Source organism: Ornithodoros turicata, chromosome 3 (assembly GCF_037126465.1).
Source record: "Ornithodoros turicata isolate Travis chromosome 3, ASM3712646v1, whole genome shotgun sequence".
Classification (NCBI taxonomy): Eukaryota; Metazoa; Arthropoda; class Arachnida; order Ixodida; family Argasidae; genus Ornithodoros; species Ornithodoros turicata.
In genome coordinates, this window is record NC_088203.1 from 108,116,694 (window position 1) to 108,129,754 (window position 13,061).

Below are 13,061 nucleotides of genomic sequence, written 5' to 3' on the forward strand. Positions count from 1 at the left end.
GCCCTTGCCCCCCCTGGGAAAATGAAAACTCTCCGCCTCTGCAACGACACCTACCTTATGAAGGAATGCTGCTCCGAACGGGACGTTGAGTCGCGGGCGATGGATGACGGACTCTAACGGCCTTGATGACATCTTCGATGGGAGGTAGTAGGTGCAGTTGGGGTCGATTCGCGCGAAGAACGAGTGATTCATGACGTCGCCTGTCCACATATGGTTTCTAACACTGGTTCTATTATGGTTCTAACACTGTAGACGACCGGTGCAAGTGAGGATGTCGTCGAACCTTGCATTGCTTTGAGGCCAGATTTTGAATCAGAGAAAATAACCCATGAAGTCGGGGTTTCTTTTGACGCTATGTGTAGGAGTGCTGCCTCGATGGCGTAGAGCTCTGCCGCATTTGAGGACGTCCTGTGAGACAGACGTATCGCACGGTGCTCTCCCGATGACGGAATGACGAACGCGCATGTCGACGACTCTTACGATGTGGACGCATCTGTAAATATCTGCTGGAGTTCGGAGTACTGAGCAACCACATCCTGTGCGAGCTGTATTACAACAGGCCCTGGAGTATCCTTCTTTGACTTGAGGCGTGGTACTTCTGGTGACACTGGAGGGAGTTTCAGCGTCCAGGAGGGAATGGGAGATGCAGGCAGAGGCTTGAACCGAGGTATTTCTTGGAAGTAGGGCGCCAGAGCTTGGTGAATGCTCGAAGTGGTATGTCGCGCCCCATCGGCACCCCGAAAGATACCTTAAAACGTTGGTACGTGAGTGTACCCGTTGTTTCAGCTGTTTCACTTCGGCGTTCCAGGACAGAGAACGGTCGAGCACAACCCCCAGAAACCGGTGACGGAAAACTCTTGCTAAGGCCTCTCCGTTCAGGTTCAGAGTGAAGCGGGGCAGAAGTTTACGGGTGAAAGGTAGGAAGACAGTCTTTTCTCTAGAGATGTCCATACCCCTTTACCTGTAAAGCTTATCGATAGCATCTTGAAGTCTTCGTTGGAGTGCAGGACACTGCTTACCGGATGACCAAATGCAGATACCGTCGACGTATATGCTCGATCGTACTCCCCTCGGCAAAATGGCAGGGATACCAGCCATTACAACGTTGAAAAGAGCTGCGAAGCCCCGGAAAAAAACCCGGAAATTTTGGGAAACCGTTTTTTTTTCCTCGTCTCCGGAAAAATTTCGCAAAATTTCCAGGCGACAAAATTCAAATATGTAAATTTTCGCGCCTTTGATGCGTTCCAACCTGCCAACAATGCCTTAGGTGCCTCTAATCCGCCAACAACCACCAACTTAGAGCTTAGAGTTCCGTCTGGCTGGTTCAAGCGATCGCCATCACGTTCACACAATGTCGGAGTTCTGGTCGGAGTGGACGGGTTGTTCCAACTTCCAATTACCTAACGCTGAGTAGACAGCAGTATCATGGGGTGCTCTGCTCTGCATTTATGCCTAGACGGTGAACACTACTAAAGTTTCTAGCTCATTGTATGCTATGGCTTGGCCGGCAATGCTTCGACTCAGCAGTCACCGCGTTTGTTTCCATTTATTCCAATTTTTCTGGAAAAAAAGAACGTTTTTTTTCGAGCGATTCAAAATATCCGGAAATTTTGCATCTCTACTCAGAACTCCTCCCTGGGGGACCCCGGCTGTATTGCCACTAGATGTTCGTATGAAGACTGTTCTGTTTTGTATGTACTCGAGAGCCAATGCAGGCACCGGCCGCGGATTCCTATCACATACAAGTCATGCAACACATACCTGTGGCATACGGTATCATAAGCCCGCTTTATGTCTAGAAATACTGCAGCGGTAAGGCGACCACCTGACTTTTCTTCTTCAATGAACGACACCAAATCGATGATGCTGTCCACAGCATTGCGTCCCGTCCTGAAACCCGAGGCAGCCAGTGGGAGCAGTGGGACCAGGAACCACTGTAGGCGGTATAGTACCATCCTTTCAACTATTTTGCACAGACAGCTCTCCAGGTAGGGGGACTTGGCCTGGGTTCCATGATTCGTTAATGAACATCAGAAGGGCTGTCGTAGCCTTTGGTCCCAGGTTTGCAAGCGACTGATAGGAAATACCATCAGCTCTAGGGGAGGACTTGGTTCTATAGCGGAGGAGTGCAGTACGTAATTCCGCCATACTGAAGGCACAGTTGAGAGCGTCATCAGCGACCAAATCATCCGTATCAATTGAAAATTCAAGACAGCGCTCCGACATCTTGTGCAGCTCGGTCGAAGTTGCTACTGACGGCAGCGATAGGACCTTGCAGAAGTCATTCCCAATTGAGGTTTCGTCGACTCCGCGATGCAACGCAAGCACCCGGAAAGGGTAGTGCTGTGTGACGTGCGAACCTAGGCTCCGCACCACTTGCCAGGTACGCACTGTGGAAGTATACGGAGACAGAGTGCCGCAGAAGGACCGCCAGCTCCGTATTGAAAGGCGCTGTTGATGTCGGCGTACGATGCGGCGAATGCGACAGAGCTCTACGTAGTCATCATGCTGACCTGATCTTCGGAAGCGGCGTTCCGCTCGACGCCTAATCGTGCGCAGTTTTTCAAACTCGATGTCAACTGAACTGAACTTCGGGGGTGATTGAATCACTTTTGTTGCTGACGTCAGTTGCTTTGCAATGACTGTGTTCAACGAATCAAGGTCCCGATCGAGTCTCGGACACGGCATGATCAAGAGACGAAGTAAAGAGCTTCCAGTCTATTAAACGTGTCCTACGCGTGCGAAGGTATACGAAGTCGCAAGAAAGCAACACCGGAGCGTGGTCGCTTCCCATAGTTTCAATATCCGTCTTCCACCTGATGGAGCTGGCAATCTCAGCGAAGCATAAAGTAATGTCTAGACAGCTGGCGTACCGCTCTCCCCTGAAGTACGTGGGGGATCCGTCATTAATTATAACAGCCTCGAATTCTTCTGCCAGATCACTGAAGAGCTGTCCTCTGCAGTCAGTGTGATGGCTGCCCCATATTACATTGTCAGCATTGAAGTCACCACATATGATGATTGGCCTCGGTATGCTGTTGAAGAACTGCCTCACTTCCTCTCTATCAATAGTCACCCGTGGAGCGATGTACACATTGACCACGTTGATAACCCGATTGTTCAGCCTTACCGAGCAGATCACGTATTCAAACGTATCAGCTGTAGATATAGATACCGGGGAGCTGGGGAGATCTTTTCGAACGCACAAAGCCGCCCTACTGATCCCTGCTGATTTCGCTGATTGGTATAACATATAGTTAGAAAGTCTAATGGGTGTATTCAATCGTGTTTCGCAGAGTGCAAGGACTGGGAAGTTATGACGGTGAATGAAGTTGCGAAATTCTCCTAATTTGGCACTGAGGCCGTTGCGGTTCCACTGGAATATCGTGGTGAACTTTTGACTAGTCATTCTGAGTTACATTGAAGAGGTGCTCCATCGCAAGAAGGGCTTGAACTTCCGCGATGCGGGCTGAGTTCGGAAGACCGGAGGATAGCCCTCAGGGCGGCAAACAGTAGAGGGATAACACAAGTCAATGACGTCGTTGCATGGTCACTAATGGCAGATGCTCCGACACGAGAATCTTTCCGCTTAAATTGCGATTCAGCTCCTAGTGTAGGGTTTGCTCTGACTAGTAAGTGCACTTGCATATGAGTTCCCTGGGCAGGGAGCATTGGTTCGCTGGATGCTCTTATGCTGTCGCACTGGGCGAGATGGCAATGGTAAATGAGGATACTCTGGAGTAGCTGCCTTCACGAATTCAGGATTCGGAGGAGCTTCGCTATGTATACGCGATCTGTCGTGCCGTACTCTCCAGGCATGGGCGGCGTGGGCGGCTCTAGCAACAGCGCAGGCCCCGTACGTGGAAGTGTGACGACCATCGCAGTTTACACATCTCGGCTCGCGACGTGCAGTACAGGCCTTGAAATCATGCTCCCCGGCACAAATTTTGCAACGTTGACGGCCACGACAAGTCTTAGCAATGTGACGAAATCTCTTGCATTTGAAGCACTGAATTGCAGGTGCTACATACAGGGTGTCGAGTAAAGCCTAAGGGTAATTCATGAGGCAACTGTTGTCCCGGCTATTGCTTGCGTTTACATCGCTCCCTCAGTACGCATCGAAGAACGCGTCGTGTTTTCCATTTCTTCCTCAACATTTCATCGTGTGTGATGACTTGAATGCCCATGGCAACGTGTGGGGAAGCCAAGCCAACACGAGGATGCGCGGGGTTGCCTCCTACAGCAGTGCCTAGAGACTTCTGGTGCCATTCTTTTGAATTACGGTTCCCCGACTTTTTTTCAAAGGCCGTCGTACTGTCACTTTCTGCTCTGCAGCACTAGCCCCAACACTGCACTCACTGGATGCCTGCTTTGGATACCATGGGTAGTGACCACCTGCCAAGGTCTTCCGAACAAAAGGAGGCTTATAAATTGGCAAGTTTTTAAGTCACGGGCAGAAGAATTGGCCCCGTCGTCCGGAAACCTGCAAGATTTTACACACGCTTTGGTGTCCAGCCTCTCTATGGCAAGCAAACAAATATCTGTACCGCCAACGCAGTCCTTTGTTTCTCACTTGGTCGCAGCTCTTGAACTACATGTTGAACTCCATTATCATCTCTGTTCTTCTCTGGACATCACCCCCTTGTGTTTTCATCATCTCATCATCTGTTTCAACTTTCGGTATTAAGTGTACTGGGGTAGCCACTCACCCCATTTTTTTCTTTATTCACATCACATCGCACTCCTTTGTCGATATTGAATTTGAGCGGCTCAGAGTAATACGACGTCGAGCAGAGTGACGGTTCCGCAGAACTGGATGTCCTCGAGACTAGAATGACGTCTGTAAATTACGATGCCTTATACGCAAACACCTTCAACGCCTTGGTCGAAAGACCTGGAGGACGTTCTGTTCCTCCCTTTCCCCTTATACGCCGACCTCAAGAATTTGGGAGGTGATCAAGATCCTGAGCTGCCCTGCTGTTGCACAGGAGACGCCCTTCCGAGCACTGGCGCTTCATCAGGACGTACCGGAATTAACCGTTGGCGACGATTTCTGCCGTCTCCTCACTCGCTCATCCTGTGCCTCCTTAGGTGACGCTCACAAGCAGTCTGCCGAAGATGCTCTCAAGGTAGTCGACTTCCATTGCGGTGCTCGCGAACCTCTGATGGACCTAGATTTCTCTTTCAACGAACTACTGTCTGCAATTTCTGTCACAAAGAAAGGCTCGTCGCCAGGACCCGACGTGATCTCATACCAGGCCTTACTTTGTTTGGGACCGGAGACGCTTGGTAAATTGCTGTGTCTCATAAATGAATCTTGAAAGGACGGAGTCGTGCCTGACATGTGGAAGACTGCCCGCGTAATCCCGGTGTTGAAACCAGGAAAGTCACCAAGAGAACTGGCATCGTTTTGGCCCATCAGCCTCACTGGTTGTCTCTGCAAACTTGTTGAAAGGCTAATCCTGAACCGCCTCGACTGGTTCCTGGAATCCCGAAGCCTTCTGGGTCCAGCGGAGGCTGGCTTTAGACGGGGACGTAGCACGATGGACTGCGTGATTAATGTGGTATCCCACGTGGAACAGGCTTGTGCTGACGGCCTCCTGACGGTTGCCGTTTTTCTGGATGTCAAGCGAGCCTGTGACACCACAAGTCACAGTCACGTGCTTCATGGGCTTTTTATCATGGAAGTCACGAGGAGAGCCCTTAGGTGGATCTCTGACTTCCTGCGAGGCAGGTCCGTATACGTGAATACCTCAGAAGGCGAAACCCTTCGTCACGGTACAGCAGCCGGTGTCCCGCAGGGAAGCGTCCTTAGCCCGGTTCAACGTTGTCATGGCCGCACTACCCTCTTTCCTGCCACGGGGCGTCAATGTTAGCATGTACGCTGACGATATTTATATCTGGTCCTCTGGAAAGCAGTGGCCAGCACTACAACGCCGCCTGCAAAGTGCGCTGGACATTGTAGCCTCCTTCCTGGCTGAGGACCTGTCCCATGGAAAGACTGTGTTTTTGCCCTTCACACGCCGCCATTTGAGAAACCTTGAGCTCTACATAAGTTGGCACCCACTGAGGCGCTTTACGCACCACCGGTTTCTTGGTCTTATCCTCGACCGCCGCTTATCGTGGAGAGCAGAAGTTCGCTGCTTGAAAGACAGAGCAGACTCTCGACTGAATGTTCTGCGCTATGTCTGTGGTATCCGGTGGGGGCTCACTTCTAGGGCTCTTTTGGTCTTCAACGGTACCGCCAGGTGTTGGCTTACCTACTGCATCGTCTCTGTCCCACATCTGAGCAACTGTTGGAGACCATTCATGCGAAGAACATCAAGACGTGCCTCGGCGTCCACAAGTCCACATCGACTGCTCTTGTCTTCGCGGAAGCCAAGGAGCCACCTGTACCCACTATGAGGCTCGATCAGTCTCCTAGCCACTACAGGGTGTGTGCAGAAAAACATGATCCGCATTTAGGCACTGTTGCGAACCCTCCAGTTGGTAGCGTCGCCGGTCCCAAACACCCAGGCAGGAATGTAGACAACAGCCAAAAGCAGGACGAAAGTGAACGTGTATTTTACATACTGTACAGCAAGAGTGAAAGTGACGAAAAGTGGGCCACACATGGCCGCTTAAGTAGCCGCTGGTCGGGGAAACCAGGCCGACGCGGAGTTGGTTCTCAGAAGACGACCTTGGTTAGGCTCGCAAATCCTCAAAGAATGGGCAGCTTGAAGATGAGCTAAGATGGCTGCCCGAGCCCGGCGAGATGCCCAAAATGGCTAGTTGACAAATGGTTGACAAGTTGTTGATCTATGAAGAACGAGTCATAACAGCACATAGCTTGTTGTCTACCTAACTAACGAACTTCCGGTGGCGCACGATGGCGCATTTATGCGTGCGAAATCTTAAGAAAAATTGTGGAAGCCATACTCAGCTTAAAAAATAAACGGAGCAACGAAAACGTCGGCATCCGTGCATCGGAATAGGGCAACATGTTGGACGTAGGAGAGTTGTGTTCAAGTACCGCTATCGGTGCATAAATCGAAACGATGTCCCACATGGATGCTCATCGGCAGTACCCCTAGCGGTGCCTGCACATAACTCTCCTGAGACCGAAATGCATAACCATGCTGTGATGACCATACTGTGATGACCGCCCTATTCCAATGCATGGAAGCCCATGTTTTCACGCTATGTTTATTTTTTTACTCTGAGTATGGTTTCCAGGATTTTTTTGTAGCTTTCGCACGCATAAATACGCCATCGTACGCCACCGGAAGTTCCCGGGTAAGTAGACAACGAGTTACACGTAAAAATGCGGGTCACGTTTTTCTGCACACACCCTGTATATGAGACTGGCAACTTGCCACCATCGACACCCCTTAGTGCGCGCTTTGATTCGTCGTCCAGCGTCTGGGTACAGCCAAACCGTTCTTGCCCACCAAAGCATCATCCCCAAGCATAAACCTCTACCGAGGCACCCTGTCCCACTCTGGGACCTGCCCACATCCCCTGTCCGTGTCGACGTACCTGGAGTGTCCTCGAAGAAATCAGCGTCGACGGTTGTTCTACTGCAGCTCACCTTGGCCGTACTTGACAGCGACAGAGGGAAGATTCGGGTTTTCACCGACGCATCAACGACGCGTTCCGGCTCTGCTTGCGCCTATGTGACGCCGCAGTTGTGTCGCACGTCGGCGGCGGCGGAACTACACGTGATTTGTATGGCGCTTGTCTTCATTGCATCCTCTCCCTCCCCAGCTCACTAATCCATCTACACGGACTCCAAAGCCCCCCTACAAGTCATTCTCTACTCTACAGGATCGGGATGTCTGTCTCCAATGGTGCATGACGTCCTTGAAGTGTACACCTCTGCCGTATCACGGGGACATGACATCCAGTTGCAGTGGGTCCCTGGCCAATGCGGTGTCCCCGGAAATCAGGCTGCGGATGCAGCCGCCAGGCGTGCCCATCTAGCGCGTGGCGTTCGCACGCACCCCGTCTACTTCAAAAGAGGGGATGCAAAGAGCATGATAAACACAGTAGTGAAGCGTCTGAGCGGGGAACACTGGCGTCGATGCGTCCCAGTTTCCTCACTACTGCACAAGGTGGATCCGGACCCAGTTTTTAATGCCCCCAGCGCTCCCCCCGGCCGTTACTTACATCATTCACCGGCTCCGTCTCAATGTGCCATCCGCCTCCTCTTTAAACATGGGATGGTTTCCTCACCGAATTGTTCTTAGTGCGAGGTATTGGAGGACACAGAGCATGTTATCGAGGCCTGCCCTCGATACAGAGCGCCTCGTCTTTCCCTTGAGGCGGCACTAGCCCGCCTCGACAATCGCCCTTTCTCCGTTGGGGGGGTTCTAGGCTGCTGGCCTGCCCATCACCAGGTGACAGGATTGCGCACTCTTGTGGACTTCCTTACCGCTTCGAACCTACTTGACACTCTGTGACAACTTCTGTGACACTGTGTTCACACTGTATCTGACATCGTCCTCGATAAACTTGCACCGAAATTGCCCCGAAGCCACCGTGGTGCGAGGTGCTCTACACTGGCGGTGCCCTGGGCGGAGGCATTATCGAATATGAAACTGCACCGCACTGGTGGATATGGTGAATACATCGTGCGCCACCTAGAGATCTGTGCTCGTTGTGGCTCGGAGGCTGCGCGACACGTAGCGAGCGGCACCGATCGAATGCCATGCTGACGACGGTTGTCTGCTGCTGCTTACCTGGCTACACCTGGCTACTTGCCGCTTCCGCATTCCGCCATGCTTCCGGCAATCGCGGTGCTTCTTAGGATTGCACTCTGGCGCTCGAGCGGTTTTCTCCGTGTGGGTTCGGGCCTTCGGGGCAACTCAGTGCTGCACTGAACGGGCGCAATCCTTTAATCGAGGACGTTCAGTGCGCACCAGTGCAGTTTATTCAGGACGCTATTACGGGATGACGGCTGGGGCGATACTCTACCCCGTTGCTGGTGGTCTAGCTGGTTGAGTGATGTACGGTTCGGGAAGGTTGCTAGTGTGGGCAATCTTCAACAGTGACTGCAGTGGGGAGAGGCAACTTGTCTCAAGCGCCACACTGCTGTGAAGGCATTCGATCAACTAATGCACTTTCTCGTTCTTCACTCCACGATATCTACCTCTACCTTCTCGCATGCCATTGGGGGTGTCGCTCACGAGTCGACCTTTTATTTATTTTTTCCTTTATCGCTGCTGACATAAGCCCAACTTCAGTGACCGGGAAAGGGAGACATTTCTGTTCAACTTGGCCGAGTTCAAAGCTCCTCCTGCCTCAACGTCATCTATTGAACTTAGTTGAGCGTTTACGAGTCTAGCATCCCAGGTTCCACTGTGGTGGTGTAATGGTGGTGATGGGTTCGCCGTTGTCGGCGTCACAGAGGTGGGCAACGTCTCGACTTACGCCCTGGAGTAATGTGCATCCTGGGCCGACTTCCAGGGGAACTGTGCCGACATATGTCTGAAAGCGTCAAACTTTTTTTCGGTGTTTGGAGGATAGAAGCTACTACTAAGGAGGTTGTGCAGGGGCGGATCTCACTTTGGAGGGAGTGGGGAGAGAAATCCTATGTGGCGCCCTTCACCACTCAAGTATTTCAATGAAATTCGTTTCTTTTATCTCCTACATTAGATAGCCATTTGATCCGCCTTGTGCCACCACAGTACTCGGATGGCTCTTATCAACCGAGCGGGAAAAAGCGTCCCAACCCTTTCACTGTCAGCGAAAGAACGATGAAAGGGGAATTTGGCCAGGTATCCAGGACTGGAAAAACTGCTTTCCTGGTCTTCTTCGGTAAGGCAGCACTGATTTGTATAGCGCACATTTAACAATATGTCACTCTTTAGGACAGCAAGTAGTGGAGGAAATCCTAGACGCTCAGAGACCGGGATGTCCTCCAGAGTACTTTAACATTCCCATTCCAGAAGGACACGAGTTCCGCAATGTGGGAGTCTCGGCGATGCCTTTTCTCCGCACCCGATACGACGTCAACACAGGGAATTCTCCCAACAACCCGAGAAGACAAGTACGTAAAGTCATTCAAGTGTTGACCTGAGTTGGAAGCACACTATTGTTCTTTTGTAAGATTAACGAGATAACGCCGTGGATCGATGGAGGTTTGACGTACGGGACTTCCAAAACGTGGGCAGATACGCTACGGTCTTTCAATTGTGGAACACTGGCCTCCTCTCACGGCGGTCAGTTCCCTGTGATGAACAGCATACGTCTGCCTATGGCCAATCCTCCGCCTCCGCGCTTCCATCAACTCAGGCCCGTCTCCCGGTTTTTCCGTAAGTTATTTTAATGTCATACACAGGGTGCTGTTTGGATTGCAGAGAGAACATCCGGAGCCAATGCATGGTCGTTCCTTGTACCTCGCATGCGGTTTTACATGAAGCTTGCTTCTAGGACTGGGCAACCCGCGAGGCAACGAGAACACGTTCCTACTTGCCATGGGAACTCTCTGGTTCCGTTTCCACAACAGAGTTGCAGAAAAGATGTGCCTCATGTTCGGAACAAAGGCAGCGGGTTCCACTAATGCGACTTCCTTGAAATTATGGAATGAAGAACGAATCTTCAACGAAGCCCGCAAGCTGGTCATTGCCATTCATCAGGTATGGAATTTCTCCTCGTGGAATGCCGTTACCTTGACAAGAATACAAAAGGAATACGCCTTCTCTCTGAAAAGAGGAGTATCCCTAGCTACAGATTGATGCTCGCGGGTTGAGGAGACTACCGCGCTCCTTGATGAGAAGGAATACGGGATGAAACACGTTCCTTTTGCATTGCTGTCAAGGTAACGGAATCCATTCATCAGGTATGGAATTTCTCCTTGTGGAATGCCGTTACTTTAACAAGAGTACAAAAGGAATACGCTTTCTCTGTGAAAACATCCCTATAGCTACAGATTTACGCAATCATCGCGGGTTGAGGAGACGTTCGCGCTTCTTGAAAAGGAATACGGGATGAAACCCGTTCCTTTTGCATTGCTGTCAAGGTAACGGAGAGGACAATTTTGTGCACTTTAGTCAACGATGGCTCATCATATGCAGCACATCATCGTTAACGATTGGCTGCCGGAGTGGCTGGGAGAAAGTCTTCCAAAATACGAAGGTAACTTGGCATCTTCATGAGACGTTTTTAAACGTTCCTCGCTTTCATATAGGTTGGGACTCTAGTATTGATCCAGGTATCGCCACCGAATTCCAATCAGCAGCGATGAGGTTTGGACACACTCTAGTTACAGCAGGTGGCTACAGAAGGTGCACGACTTACATCTGGGGTCGCCCAGTCATGCTAATACCGTTTATCGCCGTTATAGGACCACAGAATGTGACGTCAATAAAGTACAGTACGAGATGGAAGGAAAGAAACACACTGTGACGGGAGTTCGAACCTGTAACTCATTCTGGAATCCACAGGTGATCCACGCGTGATCACGGGATAGAGATCAGATGATATAGATTGGTCCTATTGCAGGAAGCCCTCGTGCGGGATGGAATAGAACCCATGGTGATGGGATTATCATCCCAAGCAGCGGAACGTGAGGACAACGTTATAGTAGAAGATCTTCGAGGTAAACATGTTCTTAGCAACGGTGCGTGGTCAGCAACGGTGCTCGGTTCTTGCGTAGGCCGTGTATTTGGGCCATTGGAATTCTCGAGACGTGACCTAATGGCCATCAACATCCAGAGAGGACGCGACCACGCCATTCCTGACTATAAGACTGCCAGGAAACACCTGGGTCTCCACGTTAACTTCACCACTTTTCAAGAGATGGGTTACAAGACGAGCCCTTTCCTCATGCAGGAAAATCCTCAGGTGTCTTACACAATCTTTGTATATTGCCCCTAATTAATTAAGCAAGTTTAGAGCGTCTATTAAAACGTCAGAAACTCTGCATCTCAAAACCAACCTCGCTATGAAGGAGATAAGTGTTCACGCCTTTATTCCGCGGGCTTTCTTTGAAACCAAAAAGGAATCACAGAATAATGGCCAATTCGGGTGGTCAACACGGCCTAGCGCTCGGAAATTGCTAGGTCGGAGGCTGAGCTGGATCACGTGACCGTTCCCACCCGAACATGAGTGCTAGGAATGGAGCGGTTCTATAGTCGCTTGTATATATCACGCTAGGGGCATCGCGGTCGCTCGTCTTCGAGTTTCGTCGTCTGCTAAACCACGTGATTTGAAGGTGCGGGCGAATGCCGTTGCAGTGCGGATGTGACGACACCGGATATAGTTGGGCAACCTGCTGCTCGGTCGTTTTGAGACCGAGCGAAAAAAGTGCTAGCTGGCAAATTCCGGGCGCTTGGAAAGCGCCACGCGAACATGAGAAATTGCTGCGCTTTGACCAAGCGAACGTGACTGCTTGGGCAAAAAATGTTGCCACAAAATGACCACCCGAATTCGCCATTAGTATTCGGTTGTAAACAACGCAAGCCCAGGTTTCTGAAGGCATAGTGTTTCAACTGACATTTAAAGTTGTAGTGTCAAAACCAAAAATTGCGTAATTAGGCTAAGGTGGTCTATGTTGAAGACACTTCAACTATTTTGTTAATAGCAGTCAGAATAATCGCCTAAATTCTACAATAATCTGTTAACTGAACCCCCAAACCTTTGAGAAATGATCCACAAATTACTCTGGTGCTAAACCAGATATTTATTCCGTACGAGCCAAAAATGACAGGCTACATATTTTCATCAACTTACCCCACCCCATGGACAAGTTGAGGACATGAAAAAATTAATGCCCGGTTTATATTTTGTCCTTTGTTTGGGCCAGCCGAAAGGTAAGCCAGGAGCAGACTTGTACAAAATACTGCGCAAAAGTATTTAAAATAGAGTATAAAATACTCAAAAGTGAAAGTAATTTGAGTAGAGTACTAAATACTCTAAGAAGTATTTCACGTAATCTTTAAAGTAGTACTTTAGTATTCGTTGTAAGTGAAACGCGTATTCTGAACGTGGCCCTACAAATGAAAGGAAGAAATTTGATCTTTCCTTTGCAAGGTCTTTGTGTCAAGTAATGTTTGGTGATATTTTCTGACTCAAAACTT

The 13,061-nt window shown here is 50.2% G+C and overlaps 1 protein-coding gene across 1 annotated transcript in view; it reads left to right on the forward strand.

The window, feature by feature from the left end:
• The window catches only part of LOC135389174 (dual oxidase 2-like), a 34,752-nt gene that overhangs the window by 7,529 nt on the left and 14,162 nt on the right, over positions 1-13,061 (forward strand). Inside the window, exons 4-12 of the mRNA XM_064619228.1 lie at positions 9,637-9,798; positions 9,852-10,030; positions 10,091-10,295; positions 10,414-10,619; positions 11,058-11,118; positions 11,171-11,267; positions 11,327-11,426; positions 11,485-11,581; positions 11,639-11,826. Coding sequence (XP_064475298.1) covers positions 9,637-9,798; positions 9,852-10,030; positions 10,091-10,295; positions 10,414-10,619; positions 11,058-11,118; positions 11,171-11,267; positions 11,327-11,426; positions 11,485-11,581; positions 11,639-11,826 — 1,295 coding nt within the window. The remainder of the gene's footprint in view (positions 1-9,636; positions 9,799-9,851; positions 10,031-10,090; positions 10,296-10,413; positions 10,620-11,057; positions 11,119-11,170; positions 11,268-11,326; positions 11,427-11,484; positions 11,582-11,638; positions 11,827-13,061) is intronic.